Below are 24,961 nucleotides of genomic sequence, written 5' to 3'. Positions count from 1 at the left end.
AAAGGGTGACTAGACACACTGTGGGTATTTAATCGGTGCTTTGAAGGATGAATAAGTTACCACCTCTCCAACCATTGTCTATCCACTTACTACCCTTTGACATTCAGTTTTAAAAATTATATGTGGGGCACCTGGGTGGCTCAGTCTGTTGAGTGTCCGACCTCAGCTCAGGTCATGATCTCTCACCGTTTGTGAGTTCGAGTTCCACATCAGGCTCTGTGCTGACAGTTTGGAGCCTGGAGACTGCTTCAGATTGTGTGTGTGTGTGTGTGTGTGTGTGTGTGTGTGTGTCTCTCTCTCTCTCTCTCTCTCTCAAAAATAAATAAACATTAAGGGGCGCCTGGGTGGCTCAGTCGGTTAAGCGTCCGACTTCGGCTCAGGTCACGATCTCGCGGTATGTGAGTTCGAGCCCCGCGTCGGGCTCTGTGCTGACTGCTCAGAGCCTGGAGCCTGTTTCAGATTCTGTGTCTCCCTCTCTCTCTGACCCTCCCCCATTCATGCTCTGTCTCTCTCTGTCTCAAAAATAAATAAACGTTAAAAAAAATTAAAAAAAAAAATTACTTGCACCGGGCACCTGGGTGGCTCAGTCGGCTGAGTGACTGACTTCGGCTCAGGTCATGATCTCGGGGTTTGTAGATTAAAGCGTCATACCAGGCTCTGTGCTGACAACTCAGAGACTGGAGTCTGCTTCAGATTCTGTCTCTGGCTTTCTGCCCCTCCCCCGCTTGCTCGCGCGCTCTCTCTCTCTCTCTCTCTCTCTCTTAAATATAAATAAATGTTAAAAAATTATTTGCATTATAACTCTATTTTATGTGTTTGGTTAACATAGTCTCCATCCTCTGTATACTCTGCTTCTGACTTGACACAGACTCGGTGACTACCTAAAATCTTGGCAAGTGGGGTGGACACTTGGGAGAGATTGTGGAGACCACAGTTTTGCTCTGGTTGTGTAACCCTGGGCAAATCGCTTTGACCCTCAGGGCCTTATTTTGCCTCCCATCTATTCAATGGGGGGCAATAATCTCTTTTTTGCTTAATTCACAAGGTTGTTGGGAGGGCAAATGAAATAACAGATGTAGAAGTGCTTTGTCAACGACTCTAAATCACCCAGACCTGTCATTTAGTTGCACCTGCTGTTTGATTGAGGCACATCTTTTATTGCCTGCAGCATGCTACCTATTTGCTTCTCTCTTTTGGAGAGAACTTAAGGGTCTGGAGGGAGTATGTCCACAGAACGAGGAGAAAATAGCCTTACTTCCTGAACGGCGGGTGGAATTGATGCTGTGTTGTGATGGGTTTGGGGTGGGCAGGGACACTGTCATCTGAAAGGCTGCTGTGAGTAAGGGAAATATACTTGTCCACGCAGCCTCAGTCAGCGGGCCTAGTCTCAGAGCGGAGAAGTTACAGGGAGTCCGCCAGCTTTGGGAAATGTCCCAGTCTGAGGGGCTGGACCGTGACACGGGCGGCCTGAGGGAAGGTGAGGGCCTCAAGGATGTAGAGGAGAGGCCAACTACTATCTCCTAGCGTCCCAGCCCCTCCTCAAGGTGGAAGTTACTATCTCCACTTTGCCAAGGAAGAGGAGAAGGTCACAAGAGTTCAGGTGCCCACAGCCTCAGAAGCATGCAGGAGTCTTCGGGCCCGTCCATTGGCTTCCACTAGTGGGGGAGGTGGGCTTTGGACCGTCTCGCTTCCTGATTGGTTGGCTGCGCAGATTGGCAGGTGCCCGCCTGCAGTGCACGTCGGGAAGCTGAACATGGCGGAGGCGGGAAAAGAGCCTGCAGGCCTCGCGTTCCCGGGAGGAGGTGCCACCCAATGGCCTCTGCAGCGGTATGGACGCTTCATGCCCTCAGGCACCGGAGAGCCTCCTGGTCCTGGTCAGGGCGCGGGGACAGCCTCTTCCCTCACATGGAAGGTGAGGCCTGAGGGAGGGAAAAGCCGCGAGGCGCTCACTCCCGTGGGGTAGGTGGGGGAGGGAGGGTAGACCGTGGCCAGATGCCACGCAGGGTTCAGTCCTCGAATGCCATGCAGGCAGGAGGAGGGGACACCGCGGGACTGACAGGAATGGCTACAGCTAACAGAAAAAAAAATCTATGTAATATCTCATGTTTGGACATTCTCAAAATAATTATGCAAGGGAGTAGTCATATATTTAATATAGATTTACTGAGCGTCAGTTATGTGTTAGATTTTATTCAGGGTGACGGGACTATATCATCAGTGAACAAGATCGAAATGGTCCCTACCCTCATTTATGTTTCCAGTCTAGCGGAGGACACAGTATTTATCCAAATAACTTTGTAATTATTAGACCGGTTCCATACCCCTTATGTGGAAGCAATGGTTGAATAGCCCATAACCAAGTTGTCACGCTACAGGCAGTCAAGCACTCCCACAGAAGAAGGACTAAATTTCAATCCTTGCTTTGCCACTGAATTTCTGTGACCTTGGTTAAGTTATGGATCCCCTCTGTACCTTATTTAACTTACCTTAAAATAGAGATAGTAATAGTAACCACTTCATAAGGCTGTTGTGAGCATTGAATAAGTCAACATATATACATTACTTAAATCAGTGCCTTATACATTTATAGAAGGGTTTGCTATTATTATTTTCTGTTGTGGTGGTATGTTTGGTATATTTTAACGCCAAGCGTTGCTAATCATTCAGTTCCTTTCGATCTGGTTTGACTTAGTTGTGGACCCTGAAGTTTTGGATTGTGCCTGTGCATGTGTATGGTAGTGTGATTTGGGTAGCAATGGGTAGGAAAAGAGTAAAAGAACAGATATTTCAGGTAGAGTTTGCAGCAAATGCAAAGGCCCTACACCTGGAAAACCTCAGCATGTATAATGTATGGAGAAAAGAAGAAGGCTGGTATTTAGAGGACAAAGGGAATGATAGCATGAGGTGAGATTGTCTGGAGAGGTATACAGGTGCCTTGTGAACATTATCCTAAAACAAGCTGGAAGGCACTGAAGGGTTTTAAGTGGGAGAATCTTCATATTTGAAAGATCATTGGCCGAAGTCTGAAGACAGAATTGAAGGGGAATAGGAGTAGATTCAGGAAGATCACTTAGAATGCCATTGCAGCAGGCAGGTGATGATGACTAGAGTGGGAGGGGGTGTTGGAGAGGATGACAGTGAGGTTGGGGAAATGGCATATTGAAACTATATTTTGGAGGCCAACATGATAGGATTTGGAGCTTGATTGGGTAGGAGTGGTGAGAGTAAAGGACTTCTGGGCTTCTAGCAGGAGCAACTGGGTAAATGGTAAAGGAATCGAGAACATTGGAGGAGGAACAGTGAGAGAAAGATCCAAGGCTTCAGTTTTGGATGTATTGAGTTTAAATGTGTTTATGAAACATTCATATGGAGATGTTGAGTAGGTAGTTGGATATACTGGTGTAGGAGAAAGATCTGGGTTGGAGATGTAAATATGTTATTAGGCTGAAGGTGGGTCAACAGCATGAAGATGGTATTTATAGTTACGAGATTACATGAAATTCCAGGACCAAGTCCCAAGATAGTCCAACATTTGTAGGTCAGGTAGAGTAGACAGAGTCCCTAAAGAAGACTGACAAGGGGCAGGGAGTTGGGAGGCACCCAGGAGAAAGCAGGTCTATCAAAGCTACAGAAAGTTGTTTTAAGAGGGAGAGAACAGTGAACTTTGTTGAATGATGCTGCAAAGTAGAGAAAAATGATAACAAAGGGATGTCTGTTGGATTTAGCAACATGAAGGTCCTTATGGTCTTTACTAAGAGAAGTTTCAGTGGAGTGAAGTGGATGCAGCGGGTTGAAGAGTGACAGGTAGGTGAGGGAGTGGAGCTAACATTCCTAGATCATTCTTCTGAGAGACTTGGCTGTGGATGAGAGTAGAGATGGGGCATAATGAATTGTTCGCCAAATTTTTGAATATTATAGCTAGGGACACTACTTAAAGCTTGAAATCAATATATCTAGGGCCATAAAAAGGGAGTTCAATACTTAGTTGTACTCTTGTAGAATGCTGTCTATATTCTGGAAAATTATATAGGCTGCAAATGCAAAAAGGCATGAGTAAAGTTAAATAGAAGGATGACTGATCTATAATTGTGTCTTATAAAAAACCTGGGCATGTTTGAGGACATATTTAATTTCTGAGATTGCCCATAACATTCCTTCACACCTTCTCTTAACACCCCTTCAAACTCTTTCTCCCAAGGCATCCGTGTTGGGTGCGTTGGCTCAGATGTACACGGGTAACTCTTGGATTCTTATTCTGCAGCCCAGAGGCCATGGACATTTGGCTATTGTAAGGAGTTCATTGTTATTGCAGTTATTTTTCCCTTCTTTTTGCAAAGCTCTTCATAATTGCTTATGAGGAATGGCACTTTTCAACAGTTCTCAAATGTTTGGCATAAAGCCACAGCTCCAGTGACAAGAGATGAAGTTGGCTTTTGCAGTGCTTTTGAAAACTGAACATTTGTACCTTCCTTTGAATCTGTGCTGAAGCATCCTACCTGCTGTGATCAGTTTCAGCCTAGGTCTGTCATTTTTCTTTTTGGAAAAGCGAAAGAGAAAACAAGATTTGTTCTATTTTATGTGCACTGTGACTATTGTGTAATAGTAATAATAAAAGATGAGCCATCTAAAGAACTGTACTAAGTCCCATGTGAATTTCTTATTTTAAAACTATGTGGTACCTGCAGTAAAAAATATGTGTTAGGTAAAGCATAAAAATATATTATTGTGGAGGATAGAATCATTCTGGTCGTCTTTTCCCTAGGGAACTTTCTCCCCCCCCCCCCACCCCCACCCCAGGGAACTTTCAAGTTCAACCTTGGTTGAAATTATTTTGAATTTTTCATTTTTTTCTGAAATTATGGGGGGAACTGATCTGGTATTGTTCTATATAGTTGTTTAATTACACAGAAGATTTTGTCACAGTGGCCACATGCTAATGCTCACAAAAATGTTGACTCAAGAAAATATGGATAGTACAGCAAGTCTTCTAAGACTTGAAATCATGGTTGAGAGGGAAGGTCAAGTCTGAGACATAAATATATAGAGAACATCTAATATATGTATATCAATTGGATTTATTTGTCTGAATTAAATATTCTTTAAAAAAAAAATTTTTTTTTTAATTTTGAGGGTGGGCAGGGGCAGAGAAGGGGGAGAGAGAGAATCCCAAGCAGGCTCTGCACTATCAGCACAGAGCCCCATGCAGCTCAAACTCACAAACCAGACCGTGAGATCATGACCTGAGCTGAAACCAAGAGTCAGTCGCTCAACCGACTGAGCCACCCAGGCGCCCCTGAATTGAATTATTCTTGATGAAGAGTTACTATCTGGAGATAAGTCAATCAGTGTTTGGAAGCAAATAAACTTTTTGTAATACTGTTAAAAAAAAAAAAGTATGGAAAAAGATCAAGAATTTAAAACTTTGCTATTCAGGTTTCATTGTGCATAAAATCACTTGGGGGAGGGGGTGCCTAGGTGGCTCAGTCGGTTAAGCATCCAACTTCAGGTCATTCAGGGTTCATGGATTCCAGCCCCATATCGGGCTCTGTGCTGACAGCTAAGAGCCTGGAGCCTGGTTCGGATTCTGTATCTCCTTCTGTCTCTGCTCCTTCCCCACTCGTGCTCTCTCTCTGTCTCTCAAAAATAAATAAACGTTAAAAAAAAAAAAAAGAACTCACTTGGGGATTCTTTTCTAATGCACATTTGACTCAGTAGGTCTGGTATGCAGAATAAAATTCTGTAGTTCTAACAAGTTTCCAGGTGATGCTGATGCTCTGGTTATAGAACCACACTTGGAGAGGCAAGGGTTTAGAAGACCTTGAATGAAATGGGCAACCATACAGTAAAATTAATAAAATGAATTTATGGAGTTATGAAGTAAGGCAAGTAGATTCATAATGAAAGTGCAGATGTTTTGTTAATAGGGTTAATATTTAAGCCATCTGTCATTTAAGTGGAATGAGCAAATGAAATACAAACTTGAACTTGATTTTATTTTTTTATTTAAAAATTTTTTTTTAACGTTTATTTATTTTTGAGACAGAGAGAGACAGAGCATGAACAGGGGAGGGGCAGAGAGAGAGGGAGACACAGAATCTGAAACAGGCTCCAGGCTCTGAGCTGTCCGTACAGAGCCCAACGCGGGGCTCGAACTCACGGACTATGAGATCATGACCTGAGCCGAAGTCAGACACTCAACCGACCAAGCCACCCAGGCGCCCCATTGAACTTGATTTTAAACCCTTACATCTGTTAGCCCAAGCCTTTCTGAAAAGATTATGACAATAACAGATTGGTCCATTTTGTGTATTTTACGTCTGAATATAATTTGTTCTACTAATTTCAGAATAATTTTGAAAGGTGGTGTTAATTGTAGTTTCCTTTTAAATTAAAGTTTTATCACGTTTTTCAGATTTCAGGATTTCTTAGACATGCCCTAATTGGTTGAACCTGACAATTTCTTATTTTTCCCTTTCAAAGGGAAAAAAAATCAACCTTTAATTTTTATAGGAGGAACTTAAAATAATTGCCCTACTTAGAAATTAAGAAACAATATGAAGTTTGTACTTGAGATGAACTACGAAATGCGGATTCAACATAAAATATACTTCGGGTCCTCTCTATAGTGGTCTTTTTTTTTTTTTTCATTGTATTCCTAGTGCCTAGATACTAACTAGCATATGATAGTTCCTCAGTAAATGTTTGAGTGTATGCTAATTTTTCTAAACTTTCCTTATGATGATGTGATAATTATGACATGATAGCTACTGTTTATTCAGTGTTTACTTTGGTATATTTCTTATAGAAGCCCTATGAAGCAAATATTATCATACCATTTTATAGATAAGTAAGCCAAAATTCAGAGAGGTTCAGTGGCTTGCCCAGGAACAGAGATAAGAGTTTATTCAGAGTCTGGTTTTTCTGCCTCCAAAGCTTGTGCTTTTAACCATTATGCTGTTTGTCTTTGAAGAGTTAATATTTCATATGGGGAATAACAGTTCAATTATGTAGATGAGGGATTTTTGAGATTAACACACAGGGCGAAAATGATAAAAATGACAGGTTTTTTTTTTTTAAGGAAAATTTAAGATTGAGTAAAACCCCAAGAAAACTATTTTTAAAATAGCAAAGTAGTAGTTCTTCTTTACATGACTGGTAATTTTTGATTGGATGCTTGATGTTGTGAATTTTACCCTGTTGGATGCAGGATATTTTTGTATTCCTATAAATATTCTTGACTTTTCTGGGATAAGTTATCTGGAAACAGTTTGATCCTTTCAGGTCTTGCTTTAAAGCTTTGTCAGGTGGGACCAGAGCAGCATTTGATCTAGGGCTAATTTTTTCCTCACACCTGAGGCAAAACTCTTCGGCCTATCCTACCCAATGAGAAATTATGAGGGTTTTCACCTGAGGTGATGAGAACAGGCACTATCCCCTGCCCTATGTGAGGTCTCTGGATTGTTCTCTTAAATCCTTTCAGGTGTTTTTTTGCCCAGCCTCACACACACACATACATGCTGAAGAGTTGAGTCTCTGCAGGCATTGGGAGTTCTTTCTCTGGTATTCTGTCCTGTGAACTGTAGCCACACTGTTCTTCCTGCACTCACAGCTCTATTCCCTCAACTCAGCAACACCTCACCTGGTTCCGCCTGGGCCCCTCATCTTTCTACTTTGGCCTGGAAACTTTCTCCAGGCAGTTGTAAGGCTCCCCTTTGTTTCCTGTTATTTCTCAGGAATCATGTTTTTTATTACCTAATATCCAGTGTCTTGAAAACTGTTGTGTCCTCTAATTTGCCCTGGTTTTTTTTAGTTGTTTCAGGCAGGAAGGTAAATTCGGTCCCTGTTATTTTATTGGCCAGAAATCGTGGGTCATTTGATTTGGTTCCACTTTGTCATTCTCCACTTCAGTTCATCAATTCAACAAAATATTATTAAATTATCTACTGGGTACTTAGCATTTAGTGAGGCACTGGAGAGGCTATGGAGCTGTCCTTATGTTTCATCATGATCTTTTTTTTTTTTTAGCGTTTATTTATTTTTGAGAGAGAGAGTACATGCCAGTGGGGGAGGGACAGAGAGAGAGGGAGACGGAAGATCTAAAGCAGGCCCCAACACAGACAGCAGAGAGCCTGAGTGGGGCCCGAACCCATGAGCTGTGAGATATGACCTGATCCGAAGTTGAAGTCAGATGCTTAACAGACTAAGCCACCCAGGCGCCCCTCTTCACGCTCTTAAAATAACAGAGCATCAAGCACAGGATAACAAGGATGGGTAGCGCCTGATCATAGAGCAGTGTTTCTCAAGGTGTAACGGGCACATTGCTTTCAACAGTGTCTTGGGGTACGTGCTGAAAATGCAGTTTTGTGGTTCCTGTGCTAGACCTAATGAACCAGTCTCTGGGGGTGATGCTCCAGGTTATGTTTATGTACTGCAATCCATTCTCATGCTCCAATTCTGAAGGAAGGGTGGGGAAGAAGGAATAACTGACAAAGTAATTGATACCATATAGCTGTTTACAATTTGTAGAGTATTTTCGTAAACCTCTTCCAATTCTCACAACTTTTTAGATCTGTCTTACTACCATTTTATAGAAGAAGTTGAGGCCTGCCCAGGTTAAATGGCTTGCCAGAGGTTTTACGTAGGAAGTAGAAGAATTCGTTCTAAAACTCAAGTCTGAATACAAGCCAGTCCTCATTCTGTTGTACACTGCTGCTTCCTACATTGGTATTTTCTCTTAATGTAGATGTAGGAATATCATTGAGAGTTATTATTCTTTCATGCAGCTTGCTTTTTTTAAAGAGTTAACAGTTATGTTTTGTATTAATTAGAATTGATATTGACTCTGAGTAACAAAATATAAAATAACAGTGGATTAAATGAGATGAAAGTTTATTATTCTCCACATAAAAGTTCAGGGCTGGTATGACACTCCACAGTGTTAGGAACTGAGGAGCCTGTTTTGTTCCTCTGCCCCGTGTGGCCATGGTCAAATAGTCCATGATAGAATTGATACTCCAGACAGCTTGGTGGAGAAAGGGATCAAGAAGTTAAAGGATATACACATGCTGTCTCTTAAGGAGGATTTCCCATAAGCTGCCACATGATACTACCTCCTACGGCACAGTGGCCAGGACTTGGACCTGAGGCCATCGTAACTGCGTGGGCAGCTGGCATATGTAGTCTGTATTCCACAAGATCATGTGTCCAGCTAAAACCCAGCAGTTCTATTACCATGTAGAAAGGAAAATGGATATTAGAGAATAGCTAGAAGTCTGCCACACACTCTTCTCTTCTGAATCTGGAGACTGCTAAAAGATGAAGGCTTATTCCTAGGTTCCCTGGTTGGAACTCAAAGGCATTTTCTAATAACAATAGCAATAACCAAAAAAAAAAAAAAAACCCTGTTATTTAGTGCATAATTGCTGTGTGGCAATAGGTATGTATCATTACTTGTTTGTTTGTTTGTTTGTTTTTGCTCTGGGTGTTATGTTGTTGTAATTGTTTTTATTGTTACTATTAACACTTAGCATTTCTATGAAACAGCAAAAACACTGAATTTTATAGTTTGGTAATGGGTATGTAGCAAGATCACTTTCATTAGCATATATACTCTACTAGTTTGTTGAAATAATTTATGAGGCACTTTAGCTACCAAGAGGGAAGCAGCTGATAGCCTACTTAGCAGTTTTGCATGTTTTTCATATTTTGTAATGCATAAATTCCTTAGGGCCAATATATACAACTGTGACACTTTCTGAGGGGCCTCAAAAGCAGGAAAAAAAAACAAACCCTTAAGTACATAATTTGTCACATCTGAAGAGTAATGCTGTTTTAACCTTTCAACTAAGTATATTTGAAATATTTTTCTATATTTTCATACATTTCTTTTAACTGTTTTCTTTTTAACTTTAGTGTTATAGTGCAGTCTTGCACAAATACATGCATATAAAATTAGAATATAAAAATATGCATGTATCTGATTTAACCAATGTATAGACTGTGCCTGAAAAACCAGCTTGTAATAGATAGGCTCTATATCTTAGTGCATCCTATTGTATTGATGTCAAAACACCACAATAGACAGAGGTCATGTTGATGTAAACCTCCCCCCTCCAGTTTTATTGAGATATAATTGACATATAACGTTAAGTTTTTGATACACAACATAATGATTTGAAATATGTAAATATTGTGAAATGATTACCACAGTAAGTTTAGTTAACATCTGTAACCTTACATAGTTATACATTTTTTTCCTTGTGATGAGAAGTTTTAAGATCTACCCCCAGCAGTTTTCAAATATATAATCCAGTATTGTTAGCTGTAGTCATCATGTTGTATATTGTATCCCCAGAACTTATAAGTGGAAGCCTGTACCTTTTGACCACTTTCACCTATTTTGCCCGCCTCTATTCTCCACCAATCTGTTTTCTGTTTCTATGAGTTTGGCTTTTTTTTTTTAGATTTCACATGTAGGTAAGGTCATGCAGTATTTAACCTTCTCTGTCTGGCTTATTTTACTTAGCATAATGCCCTCAAGTTTCATCCATATTGCTTCAAATGGCAGGATTTCCTTCTTTTTCATGGCTGAATAATACTTCATTGTGTATGTATAAGTCTCAAATTATCTTTATCCTTTCATCTGTCTCTTGACCCTTAGATTGTTTTCATGTCTTGGCTATTGTAAATAATGGTGCAGGAAACATGGAGGTGCAGATATCTCCTTAAGGTAGTGATTTCATTTTCTTCAGATATATACCCAGAAGTGGATTTGCTAGATGATGTGGTAGTTCTTTTAATGGTTTTTTTTTTTTTTTTGAGGAACCTCTGTACTGTTCTCCTTCATAGTTATACGAATTTACATTCCCACCAACAGTGTACAAGGGTTTCCTTTTTTCCATATCCTTGCCAGCACTTGTTATCTCATGTCTTTTTTATAATAGCCATTCTAACACATCTGAGGTGATAACATATTGTGGTTTTGATTTATATTTCCCTGATGGTTAGTGATATTGAGCCCTATATCATATACCTTTTGAACATCTTTGGGAAAATGTCTTTTCAGGTCCTTTGCGCATTTAAAAATTGGATTATGTGCTTTTTTGCTATTGAGTTATATGAGCTGCTTGTATATTTTGGATGTTAACCCTTTGTTAGATATGTGGTTTGCAAATATTTTGCCTTATCCATTGGTTGTCTTTTCATTTTGTTAATCGTTTCTTTTTTTATGCAGAAACTTGTTAGTTTGATGTAGTCTACTTGTTTATTTTTGCTTTTGTTTCTTGTGCTTTAGTTGTCATATCCAAAAAAAATCATTACCTAGACCGGTGTCAAAGAGCTGTTTCCCTGTGTTTTCTTCTAGAAGTTTTATGGTTTCAGGTCCTACAGTTAAGTTTTCAATCCCTTTTGAGTTAATTTTTGTGAGTGATGCAAGATGGGGTGCTAGTTTCATTTTTTTGCATGTGAATATCCAGTTTTCCCAGCACCGTTTATTGAAGAAACTGTCTTTTCTCCATTGAGTATTCTTGGATCCCTTGTCAAATATTACTTGTCTGTATATGCATGGGTTTATTTCTAGGTTCTCCATTCTGTTCCATTGGTCTATGTGTCTGTTTTTGTGCCAATACCGTGCATACTTTTTTTGATGACCTAAATCTTAAGCCACATTTAGGTTAGAAACTAAAAAGAAGAGAAGATGTGAACAGGATAAATGTTCTCTCTGACAAATTAAAATTAATGTCTTTTTCTCTGATGACTTGGTCATTAGAGATAACATTTTTCTTTGAGCTTTCCATATTGTGCTAATGTGAACATTTCAGTAAAATGCTAAATCATCACTCATTAAAAATATTTCCCAAGAACCAGAAATAAGTAATTTCTTTTCTCAGATGCCTGGATTATACTAGGCATTATGATATTTGGAATTTGTAGAGTTAGGACACTGCATGTAGTATTCCTGTGCTTTGTAGTAAGCTAAATGCTTTCCTTAACCATAATTCTACCTATTCAACAAAGAAAATGGAAGGCTCTTATAAAACTTTTTGTTATAAAGAAATTCAAACATAATCAAAGATAGATAAAAAAAGTATAGTAAACTCACATGTATGTATCACCAGCTTCAATAGTTATCAACTCATGACCAATCTGGTTTCATCTATATCCTGTGTCCACTGGGTTATTTTGAAGGAAATCTCAGACAGCATACCATTTTATCGATTATTTCAATTACCTCTAAAAGATAAGGGACCAGGGGCGCCTGGGTGGCTTGGTTGGTTAAGCATCCGACTTCGGCTCAGGTCATGATCTCACGGTCCGTGAGTTCAAGCCCCGCGTCGGGCTCTGTGCTGACAGCTCAGAGCCTGGAGCCTGTTTCAGATTCTTTGTCTCCCTCTCTCTCTGCCCCTCCCCTGTTCATTCTCTGTCTCTCTCTGTCTCAAAAATAAATAAACGTTAAAAAAAAAAATTTTTTTTTAAATAAAAGGGACCAGTTTTTGTTTTATTTTTTTTTTTTTAGAGAGAGAGAGAGAAAGTGTGTGCACATGTGCACATGCAAATGAGCAGGGGAGGGGCAGAGAGAAGGAGAAGGAGAGAGCATCTCAAGCAGGCTCTGTGCTATTGGTGCAGAGCCAGACACAGGCTGGATCTCACAAATCATGAGATTGTGACCTGAGCTGAAATCAAGAGTCCCGACAGTCCGACACTTAACTGACTGAGCCACCCAGGTGCCCCTGGATGCTGACTTTTCTTTCTTTCTTTTTCTTTCTTTCTTTCTTCCTTTCTTTCTTTTCTTTCTTCTTTCTTTCTTTCTTTCTTTCTTTCTTTCTTTCTTTCTTTCTTTCTTTCAAAATGTTTATTTACTTATTTTGAGAGAGACAGAGAGTGTATGCACACACATGTGAGTGGGGGAGGGGCAGAGAGGGGAGAGAGAATATCCCAAGCAGGTTCTGTACTGTCAGCATGGAGCCTGATGTGGAGTTCAGACTCACGAACAATGAGATCATGACCCTAGCCAAAACCAAGAAGAGTTGGATGCTTAACCAACTGAGCCACCCAGGCACCCCTGGATGCTGATTTTTAATAACTGCTCAAGGTGGGGTGCCTGGGCGGCTCAGTTAGTTAAGTGTCTGATTTTGGCTCAGGTCATGATCCCGTGGTTTGTGGGTTTGAGCCCTGTGCTGGGCAGAGCCTAGAGCCTGCTTTGGATTCTGTTGCTCTTCCTCTCTCTGCCCCTCCCCTGCTCATGCTTTGTCTTTCTCTCTCTGTTTCTCAATAATAAATAAACGTTAAAAAAATTCATAACTGCTCAAGGAAAGGTAATTGGTATTTGGTTTGGATTTGGGAAGGAAAGACTGTAAGGATGCAAGCTACCGTTTTTCCTAACTCCTTAGAAACTTCTAATTAGACAATTTCAGAATGTATGAGCATACTTTTAAGATCTTTTAGATGAAGGATTACAACAAATATTTGAAAAATAGTATTATATACCCAGATATTTGTGTAACCCTCTCATGCCTTCAAGTCTTTGCTCAAGCCTCACCTTCTCATGATGCCTACTGTGACCACATATTGTAACTTTCATGCCCTGTCTTTTCACTCCTATTCTCTTGACCCTGCTTTACTATTTCCCTACCTTCTAGCACTTTCTGATATACTAGATTATTTATTTATTTATTATGTTAAGTGATGTGCCTAGAGCATTTGACACCCAGAGTGGATAATTTTTTTTTAACATTTTTTATTTATTTTAGAGAGAGGGAGAGAGAGAGACAGACAGACACTGAGCATGAGCAGGGGAGGGGCAGATAGAGAGGGAGACACAGAATCTGAAGCAGACTCCAGGCTCTGAGCTGTCATCACAGAGCCTGAGGTGGGGCTTAAACTCATGAACCACGAGATCATGACCTGAGCTGAAGTTAGACGCTTAACTGACTGAACCACCCAGGCGCCCCTGGAGTGGATAACTTTTTTTTTTAATGTTTATTTATTTTTGAGAGAGGACAGAGCACAAGTGGGGGAGGGGGTAGAGAGAGAAGAAGACACAGAATCTGAAGCAGGTTCCCGGCTCCGAGCTGTCAGCCCAGAGCCCGATGCGGGGCTCAAACCCATGAACCACGGGATCATGACCTGAGCTGAAGTCGGATGCTTAACAGACTGAGCCACCCAGGTGCCCCTGGAGTGGATAATTTTTTAACACTCCACTCCCCTAAATGATGACATTATTTTCATAAAATTTTCACAAATGAAATTGTTCATTTATTTTGTAGATAGTAAATTTTTCTATTGAGCTTCATTATTATACTCATGGCAGTAAAATCAATGAGAAAAGGGAAATACACATTATAGTATAAGACAGGAAAAAAGCATAACTCCTTAGCCAACTGTTTTTACATCTTGTTAACTGAACTTTGATTCTTTGGTTATTAGAGGCTGATACTTTATGTAATTAATCACCCACAAACTAACAAGTGATTAAAAAACCTGAATCTCCAATGGTACAATCTAAGCAACTAATGATAAAATTGCTGTTTTGTTCTCCTTTTTGTTCTTTAGTTTGGAAACATTTAATAATTTAAAATGTTAAAGTTATTATTAAAGTTTAGTAAAATACTTTTAGTGTGAGCTAAAATTTACACTTCAACAAAATGTTCCATCTTGTCAGTTGCACTTACAATTTTTTAAAACACACTTTTAAACACAAATCTAAATACCAAGAGGTCCCAGATTTTGAGTAACTTAAATCCGTTTTTTTGTCTTTACAATCAGTGTGCTATCATTGTTTATTTTGAATCTAGTTTAAATGCAGAAGGACATAGTACCACAGGTTTGAAGTAAACTGCATCCTAAGAAAGAGTTGGAGACAAGAACTTTGCATTAAACAAGCTTGAAGTATTTCAAATCTTTGTGAGCTATTCTTGAAACAAATGTATGTGGTTAAGTCTGCATTTAAGTGGGCCAATGTTATAACTGGGAGTTTTCCAAATGAATGCGTAAAAGACCAAGTTTATTAAAGAATAAGTAATAACAATATGATAATTTGAAGCTTACATATGTGTTATTTAAACTTAGCAGTAATTGTAGCAGTTGTTTGGAACTAAGACCAACAAAAGACTTTTTTCAGGGAGTATTTTCTCAGTGACATTGATTAGAATTGTGGGCATGTGGTAGTAGTAAAAAGCAGAGTGCTTGTTAGTCAGTTTGACTATTGTTTATAAATTCTTGACAAAGCATTCCCTTATTGCCTGAACCAGGATTGACTGCTCTCAACATCCCACCCTTAGAGTGCCACTAATTATACTTGTTTATTGTAGTCTCTACCCTTGCCCAGCATCCCATCCCACATTAGCTCCATGAGGCCAACTAATATTTTGTTCAGTGATGTATCGCATCTTTCAAAAAAAAAAAAACACGCTTGACATCTAGTAGGTGCTCAATAAATATTTGTTGAATGAACAAATGAATGAATGAAGCTCAAGGTCAGGGACATTCCTTGCCATGTTTTTTTTTTTTCTTTCCTAAATATTTATAAAAGAAATTGGTGTATAGTGGGTAGTACTTTGTTAATGTTAACCTAGTGAAATGCTTGATATATGGTGTTTTTAATCTCTACAGAAGAGTTTAGAATTTTTATTACTGCTATAACAAATTGCCACAAACTTAGTGGCTTATGACAATTCAAACTTATTCTTTTATAGTTCTCGTGGTCAAAATAGGTCTTATGGGGCTAAAATCAAGGTGTCGGCAGGGCTGCATTCTTTCTGGAGGCTCTAGGGAAGAACCTTTTTCTTTCCTGTTCCAGCCTCTCGTGGCTACCTGAATTCCTTGCCTTGTACTACCTTCCATCTTCCAAAGCCATCAATCACATTTCCTTCTCTGACTCTTCTGCCTCCTCTTTCCTTTATAAGAACTCTTGTGATTATATTGGGCCCCCCTGTACAATCCAGGCGCTCTCTCATCTCAAGATCCTTAACTTGAATTGCCTCTGCAGAGTCTCCTTTGCCACATAAGAAAGCATAATCATAGGTTCTAGAGATTAAGACATGGAAATCTTTGAGGGGCCATTATTCTGCCTGCCTCAGCATTGTACCAATACTAGATGTTCCTATCCGTGAACAAAATGTCTCCATAGATTTACATGTTCTTAAATTTCTGTCAATTTCAGTGTGCAGGTCTTTCACTTTTCCTCATTTATCCCTAAGTATTTCATATTTTTGATGCTGTGATAAATGTTGATATTTTTAAAATTTCAAATTCTTTTTTATTAAAGTTTATTTATTTTGAGAGAGAGAGTGTGTGCGCATGTGCAGGAGGGGCAGAGAGAATATCCCAAGTAGGCTCCACGCTGTCAGCATGGAGTCTAGCATGGGGCTCAAATCCATGAACCGTGAGATCATGACCTGAGCCAAAATCAAGAGCTGGGCACTTAACTGACTGAGCCACACAAGTGCCCCTAAAATTTCAAGTTCTAATTGTTCTTTACTAGTTTGTATACATTTAGTTTTCCTTTATTGCTCTTGTATCCTGTAACCTTTCTAGAATTCATTTATTCTAGGAAAATCAATTGGACTTTCTACATAAGTGATCCTGTTGTTTGTGAATTAAGACAGTTTTACTTCTTTCTTTACAATCTGGGTGTTTTATTTCTTTTTCTTGCCTGATTGCAATTGTTAGAACCTCCAGGACAGTGTTGAATAGGAGTAGTGAGAGCTAATGTTGTTTGTCTTGTTCTTTATCTTAGAGAGAAAGCTTTTAGTCTTTCACTCTTAAGTATGATGTTAACTGTAGGTTTTTCATAGATGCCCTTTGTCAGCTCTAGGAAATTCCTTCTATACCTGGTTTGCTGAGTTTTTAAATCAGGAATGGATGTTAGATTTTGTCAGATGCCTTTTCTGTATTCTGTCATTATTGAGGTGATCATATGGTTTTTCTTTTTGAGTTTGTTAAAATGGTGAATTACATTCATTTCAAAATACTTCCTAATTTCCCTTTTAATTTCTTATTTGCTCATGGGTTATTTAGAAATATACTACGTAGTTTCAAAATATTTGGGGATTTTTTTCAGAGATTTTTCTGTTATTGATTTCTAGTTTAATTGTGCTCAGAGAACATACTTATAAATTCACCAAGACTTGTTTTATGGCCCAGAATTTTGTCTGTCTTGGTAAATGCTTTCTGTACACTTGAGAAGAATGTGTATTTTTGCTGGTATTGGGTGAAGTATTCTATAAATATCAATTGGGTTATGTTGGATGATAGTGTTGTTCAAGTCTACTATATACATTGGCTGATTTTCTATGTACTTGTTCTATCAATTTTTGAGAGAGGGGTATTGACATCTCTGAATGTAATTGTGGATTTGTCTGTATCCCCCTACAGTTCTATCAATTATTGCTTCATGTATTTTTAAGCTTTGTTATTGGAGACACAAATGTTTAGGATAATTATGTCTCTTGATTAACCTATTCCTTTATCAATAAAAATGAAATGACCTTCTCTATACTTTTTGATACTCTTGCCTAATGTTAATATAGATACTTCAGTTTTCTTTTGACTAGTATTCGCATGATATTATATTTTCCCCACTCTTTTGTTTTTAACCTGTTCATGTTTTTATATTTAAAATGTGGGGTGCCTGGGTGGCTCAGTCGGTTAAGCGTCCAACTTCGGCTCAAGTCATGATCTCCTATTTCGTGGGTTCGAGCCCTTCATTGGGATCTGTGCTGACAGCTCAGAGCCTGGAGCCTGCTTCGGATTCTATGTCTCCCTCTCTCTCTCTACCCCTCCCCTGCTCGTGCTCTGTCTGTCTGTCTCTCTCTCTCTCTCAAAAATATAAACACTTTTTCTTGAAATTTTAGATTCTTCTTTTATTTATTTATTTTTCTCATTCTGGTTTTTTTCTTCATTTAATTTTTTATTTAATTTTTTATTTAATTTTTTATTTAATTTTTTATTTTAACTTACATCCAAGTTAGCATATAGTGCAACAATGATTTCAGGAGTAGATTCCTTAATGCCCCTTGCCCATTTAGCCCATCCCCCTGCCCACAACCCCTCCAGCAACCCTCTGTTTGCTCTCCATATTTAAGAGTCTTTTATGTTTTTGTCCCCCTCCCTGTTTTTATATTATTTTTGCTTCCCTTCCCTTATGTTCATCTGTTTTGTATCTTAAAGTCCTCACATGAGTGAAGTCATGTGATATTTGTCTTTCTCTGACTAATTTCGCTTAGCATAATACCCTCTAGTTCCATCCACGTAGTTGCAAATGGCAAGATTTCATTCTTTTTGATTGCTGAGTGGTACTCCATTGTATATACGTATATGTATATATACCACGTCTTCTTTATCCATTCATCCATTGATGGACATTTGGGCTCTTTCCATAGTTTGGCTATTGTTGATAGTGCTGCTATAAACATTGGGGTGCATGGGCCCCTTAGAAACAGCATACCTGTATCCCTTGGATAAATACCTATTAGTGCAATTGCTGGGTTGTAGGGTGGTTCTATTTTTAATTTTTTGAGGAACCTCCATACTATTTTCCAGAGTGGCTGCACCAGCTTGCATTCCTACCAGCAGTGCAAAAGAGATCCTCTTTCTCCTCATCCTCGCCAACATCTGTTGTTGCCTGAGTTGTTAATGTTAACCATTCTGACAGGTATAAGGTAGTATCTCATTGTGGTTTTGATTTGTTTTTCCCTGATGATGAGTAATGTTGAGCATTTTTTCATGTTTTGGTTGGCCATCTGGATGTCTTCTTTGGAGAAGTGTCTATTCATGTCTTTTGCCCATTTCTTCACTGGATTATTTGTTTTTTGGGTATTGAGTTTGATAAGTTCCTTATAGATTTTTGGATACTAACCCTTTATCTGCTATGTCATTTGCAAATATCTTCTCCCATTCCATTGGTTGCCTTTTAGTTTTGCTGATTGTTTCCGTCGCTGTGCAGAAGCTTTTTATTTTGATGAGGTCCCAGTAGTTCATTTTTGCTTTTGTTTCTCTTGCCTCCAGGAACATGTTGAGTAACAAGTTGCTGTAGCCAAGGTCAAAGAGATTTTTGCCTGCTTTCTCCTCGAGGATTTTGATGGCTTCCTGTCTTACATTTAGGTCTTTCATCCATTTTGAATTTTTTTGTGTGTATGGTGTAAGAAAGTGGCCCAGGTTCATTTTTCTGCATGTCGCTGTCCAGTTTTCCCAGCACCACTTGCTGAAGAGACTGTCTTTATTCCATTGGATATTTCTTCCTGCTTTGTCAAAGGTTAGTTGGCCATACGTTTGTGGGTCCATTTCTGAGTTCTCTATTCTGTCACGTTGATCAAGTGTCTGTTCTTGTGCCAGTACCATACTGTCTTGATGATTACAGCTTTGTAATACATCTTGAAGTCTAGGATTGTGATGCTTCCTGCTTTGGTTTTCTTTTTCAAGATTGCTTTGGCTATTCGGGGTCTTTTGTGGTTCCATACAAATTTTAGGATTGTTTGTTCTAGCTCTGTGAAGAATGCTAGTGTTATTTTGATACGTATTGCATTGAATATGTAGATTGCTTTGGGTAGTATTGATGTCTTAACAATATTTGTTCTTCCTACCCAGGAATGTGGAATATTTTTCCTTTTTTTGTGTCTTCTTCAATTTCTTTCATAAGCTTTCTATAGTTTTCAGTGTATAGATTTTTCACCTCTTTGGTTAGATTTATTCCTAGGTATTTTAAGGTTTTTGGTGCAATTGTAAATGGGATCAACTCCTTGATTTCTCTTTCTGTTGCTTCGTTGTTGGTGTATAGAAATGCAACCAATTTCTGTGCATCGATTTTATGTCTTGCCACTTTGCTGAATTAATGGATCAGTTCTAGTAGTTTTTTGGTGGAATCTTTTGGATTTTCCTTATAGAGTATCCTGTCATCTGCAAAGAGTGAAAGTTTGACCTCCTCCTGGCCGATTTGGATGTCTTTTATTTCTTTGTGTTGTCTGATTGCTGAGGCTAAGACTTCTAATACTATGTTGAATAACAGTGGCAAAAGTGGTCATCCTTGTCTTGTCCCTGACCTTCGGGGGAAAGTTCTCAGTTTTTCCCCATTGAGGGATGATATTAGCAATGGGTCTTTCATATATGGCTTTTATGATCTTGAGGTATGATCCTTCTATCCCTACTTTCTTAAGAGTTTTTATCAAGAAAGGATGCTGTATTTTGTCAAATGCTTTCTCTGCATCTGTTGAGAGGATCATGTGGTTCTTGTCCTTTCTTTTATTGATGTGATGAATCACATTGATTGTTTTGTGGATATTGAACTGGGCCTGCATCCCAGGTATAAATCCCAGTTGGTCGTGGTGAATAATTTTTTTTAATGTATCCAAAACTAAATACACGTTTTAAAAAATAAAATGCATTTCAGGGTGTCTGGGTGGCTCAGTTGGTTGAGCCTCCGACTCCGGCTCTGGTCATGATCTCACAATTTGTGAGTTTGAGCATCCATTAGGCTCTGTGCTGACAGCTCAGAGCCTGGGGCCTGCTTCAGGTTCTATGTCTCCTTCTCTCTCTGCCCCTCCCCTGCTCACACTCTGTCTCTCTCAAAAATGAATAAACATTAAAATATAAATAAAATAAATTAAAATGCATTTCTTATAGGCAGGGTATAGTCATACCTTTTTGTCCTGTTAGATTGTCTTTTATTCAGGTATTTAAGCCATTTACACTTAATGTGATTGATCATTGATAGGGTGGGTATAAGTGTATAATCTTGGTATTTGTTTTGTGCTTGTCCCATCTGTTCTTTGTTCCCTTTTTATTCTTATTCTGACTTTCAGATTGAGTATTGTTTATAATCCCATTTATCAATTACATTTTAAAGAAAATAGGTAGATAACAAGTAAATATAAAGTAACAAAAGTGGAAAGAACTATGGAGGAAAGCAAAGCTGGAAAAAGGAATAGGAGCCATCTGGTTTGGGCAATGAGAGGAATTGGTGGCAGTTTTCAGTAGGATGGTCAGGAAAGGTATTACCTGAAAAGGTGACATTTAAGCAAAGACTTGAAGAAGATGAAGGAGTGAGTTATGTGAATATAAGAGAATTTTAGATAGAACAGGACTGAAAAAGCCCTGAGATTTATAATCACGAATTTTCCTAGTAGGTTCAAAGAGCAGCAAGGAGGCCAGTGTGGATGGAGCAGAGTGCCCAGGGGTGATGAGAGCAAAGGGGCAGTAGGGGCTGGGTTGTAGAATACTTTGTATGAGTTTCTGAATGAGATGCAGGGCTACTGCAGGGCTTTGAGCTGGAAATAACATGATCTAACTTAGGTTTTATTTTTTTTATTTATTTATTTTTTTAATTTTTTTTTCAACGTTTTTATTTATTTTTGGGACAGAGAGAGACAGAGCATGAACGGGGGAGGGGCAGAGAGAGAGGGAGACACAGAATTGGAAACAGGCTCCAGGCTCTGAGCCATCAGCCCAGAGCCCGACGCGGGGCTCGAACTCACGGACCGCGAGATCGTGACCTGGCTGAAGTCGGACGCTTAACCGACTGCGCCACCCAGGTGCCCCATAACTTAGGTTTTAAAAGGATCACTCTGGAGGGGGCTCCTGGGTGGTTCAGTTAGTTAAGTGTCTGACTCTCGATTTCAGCTCAGGTTGTGATCTCACAGTTCACAGGATCAAGCCGCTTGTTGGGCTCTGTGCTGATAGCATGGAGCCTGCTTGGGATTCTCTGTCTCCCTCTCTCTCTGCCCTTCCCTGGTCACACTTTCCCTCCCACTCTCTCAAAATAAATAAACTCTAAAAAAAAAAAATCACTCTGCTTACTTTATTGAGAATAAATTGCGTGGGGAGGGGGAGCAAGAACACAAAGGGAAAGCCATTTAGGAGGTTATTATGTTAATACAACTGGAGATGGTAACTCAGACCAGACCCGTGAGAAGTGATTGGATGCTGAATATTTTGAAGATAGACATGAAGGATATGCTGATGGATTGATTTGGATATGAGGAAAGGAGAGGATTTAAGAATGATTCCACCATTTACCTAAGAATTATATTCTTTGATGTGAAACTGTGGGAGTCAGATACCTACAACAGCCTGGTATGTGGTATGTGTTTTGTGTTGGGAAGGCAGTCTTTTGTGCATGTAGTCTTTCAGCCCCTTTCGGCCAAGACCATAAGAATGGGTCTGAAGCCTGGAACACTTCCTTTACCAAGGGAGAGTCCTCATAGCCCAAGCTCCTTTGTTCTGCTTAAGTATTATATGGCACCCAGCCAATCCTACTGCTGTATCTGTCCCTTTGGGGGAGGGAATGGCGTCCTTCTGCTGCAGCATCAGAGGGCTGAGAACAGGCCAACTGCTCTGTATGGCTGCTGAGAGGGACCTGCTCTCTCTCCCCCGCCAGGGGGAACTGACCCCCACTACTGATGCTCATCTTGCTCTATTTATTCTGTATGTGAGTAAAGTGCTGTTCCATCCAGTACTTGACTGTGTTGTGCTTTCCATAGTGACTCCAGTACCAAAATGCAGTGGGCAGAAATGGTTGGATTTCTACTCCTGGTGATAGGCAACAGATGTCACTTGCTCGACACTTTGTAAATATTGAATGAATAAATGAATGAATGGAGGGTTTGGACTTGGAATTAGGAGCTGTTAATTTTGAAATGACTGTTGGACCTTTAAGTGGAAATAATGAGTGGGCAATTAGATGTAACAATTTGGAGCCCAGGGGAGAAGTCTACTGGGATTCTCTTGGAAGTCATTAGTCACTACTTGAAAAACTTATAAAATAATTGGGAAAGAATTGGGGTCTCCATAGTGAGTGTTCCTACCCAACAAAAGACATATATAAAAATGTTCATAACAGCATTGTTAGTGGTAGACCTAAACTGGAAAACAATATTGATCAACAAGAGAATGAAAAAATAAATTGTGGTGTAGTCATAGAATGGTATTGTACAGTAATGAAAATGAATGAACTGGGTACATGCAACAACACTGATGAAGCCAGACATAATTCTTTCTATATAATTCTATTCTTATAAATAAAGCTAAACTATGGTGTTAGAAATCAAGCTGTGTTAGGGGGAGGAAGGAGCAGGTAGTGATTGGGAGACAGCACTAGGGTACCTTCTGGAAGGCTGGCAATGTTCTGTTTCTTCACCTGGGTGGTAATTATTATATGTTGACGTTATCATTATTCACTGAGTTGTACATTTAAGTGTTGGACACTTTGGGGGGTATTTTCAGGGTGTATATTACATTTCTAAAAAAAAATAAACTATCAGGTTAACATATTGCCTCCTAAAGAATTTGTTGACCAGGCTCTAGTTTTGAAAGCTCCTCTTGACTCCTAGCTATCCTTGTGGTTTTAAGTGGTCATGAAGCATAAAAGATAATCTATTTAAACTGTGGCAGGAAGAGTATCATACAAATAGCAGAATTCTTAATACTAGAAAAGAGGCAGAATAACAACCACTGAAGTTTAGATTTTAGCATACCTTCCTTGACATCTAAAAATCCTTCAAGTTTTTTAAGGTTGGAATTTAAAGTGAATTAGAGGAAACTCAGTAGGAAATCTTAAGTTTAAATATAGCATTAAAGCTGTAAACCCCCCATATGAAACTATAAGAACATTATTTCTCAATAGAATGTAGTAACCTCATAAAGATATACTTGAGTTAGGTATGTGTTAATTGTTTTGAGCTTTGAGCATTGAGGTGAATCCATAATTTCATCTTATTATTTCTACAAGGTTGTTTACCTTACAGTGTATGAAAACCACCTATACAGGGTATCCACTTAAGACCCAAATTCTACTAGTCTGTATCTGTCAGTCATGTCCTCCTTGACATTTTGATTTCATTGCCTCAACTCCCTACGAAAACTATGGACCAAATTTAACATGATAAAATATAATGAGAATAAATGCAAGGTCTTACATTTAGGTTCAGATGAAAATGAAAGTCTGATTTACCAGTATAAGTGATGAAGTTTCAGGAAGTTTTGCTGATATCAGATCATTCTTCAAATGGGACTACCCCCTCAAAAGGTTAATGTGATTATAGGCTGCATTAGTGCAAAAAATAGGAGATAGTTAGACCACACCAAGCATATTATGGTCAGTTTTGGGCACCATATTTTAAGAGTGACATTGACAAATTAAAGTTCATGCAAAGAAAAGCACCAGGTTTTGAGGGATTATAAAAATGGATTGTCTGGCTGATGAAAGGAGGACTCTGAAGTCTCATAGCAACACTGTAGGGCATTATCCCCATTTTACAGAAAGGAAATTGAGGCTCAAAGATAATTAATGACTAATTAAAATGATACTGAAAAGTGGTTGGCTTAGGGCCCACATCTCCTTATTTTTAATCTAGTATTCTTTTCATTTCAAAATATATGTTTTAGTTATATTTTTTAAAAGCTGACTGGGGCGCCTGGGTGGCGCAGTCGGTTAAGCGTCCGACTTCAGCCAGGTCACGATCTCGCGGTCCGTGAGTTCGAGCCCCGCGTCGGGCTCTGTGCTGACGGCTCAGAGCCTGGAGCCTGTTTCCGATTCTGTGTCTCCCTCTCTCTCTGCCCCTCCCCCGTTCATGCTCTGTCTCTCTCTGTCCCAAAAAAAATAAACGTTGGAAAAAAAAAAATTAAAAAAAAAAAAAAAAAAAGCTGACTGTTAGCCCCTATAGAGGAGAAATTTGAAATGATAAGTAAATGATTACAGATCTGTAAATTTTTTTAATGTTTATTTATTTATTTTTTTTAAAGAGAGAGAGAGAGATAGAGTGCGAGTGGGGGAGGGGCAGAGAGAGAGTGAGACACAGAATCTGAAGCAGGCTCCAGGCTCCGAGCTGTCAGCACAAACTCCAACGCAGGGCTCAAAGTCATGAACCACGGGATCATGACCTGAGCCAAAGTTGGAGCTTAACAGACTCAACTACCCAGACGCCCCTACAGATTAAACAGAAGGAAAAGAAATGTTCAGAGTAGGAAGCTC

General features: G+C 39.2%; 1 protein-coding gene across 2 annotated transcripts in view; it reads left to right on the top strand.

Moving 5' to 3' along the window:
* The first annotated feature begins 1,753 nt into the window (after positions 1 to 1,753).
* The window catches only part of REC114 (REC114 meiotic recombination protein), a 113,648-nt gene continuing 90,440 nt past the window's right edge, over positions 1,754 to 24,961 (top strand). For both annotated transcript variants that reach the window (XM_030317755.1, XM_030317754.1), the window contains exon 1: positions 1,754 to 1,912. In XM_030317755.1, the coding sequence (XP_030173615.1) occupies positions 1,754 to 1,912 (159 nt within the window). The remainder of the gene's footprint in view (positions 1,913 to 24,961) is intronic.

Source organism: Lynx canadensis, chromosome B3 (assembly GCF_007474595.2).
Source record: "Lynx canadensis isolate LIC74 chromosome B3, mLynCan4.pri.v2, whole genome shotgun sequence".
Taxonomy (NCBI): domain Eukaryota; kingdom Metazoa; phylum Chordata; class Mammalia; order Carnivora; family Felidae; genus Lynx; species Lynx canadensis.
Note: the sequence above shows the minus strand (reverse complement) of the source record. Positions and strands in the feature narration are given on the sequence as shown.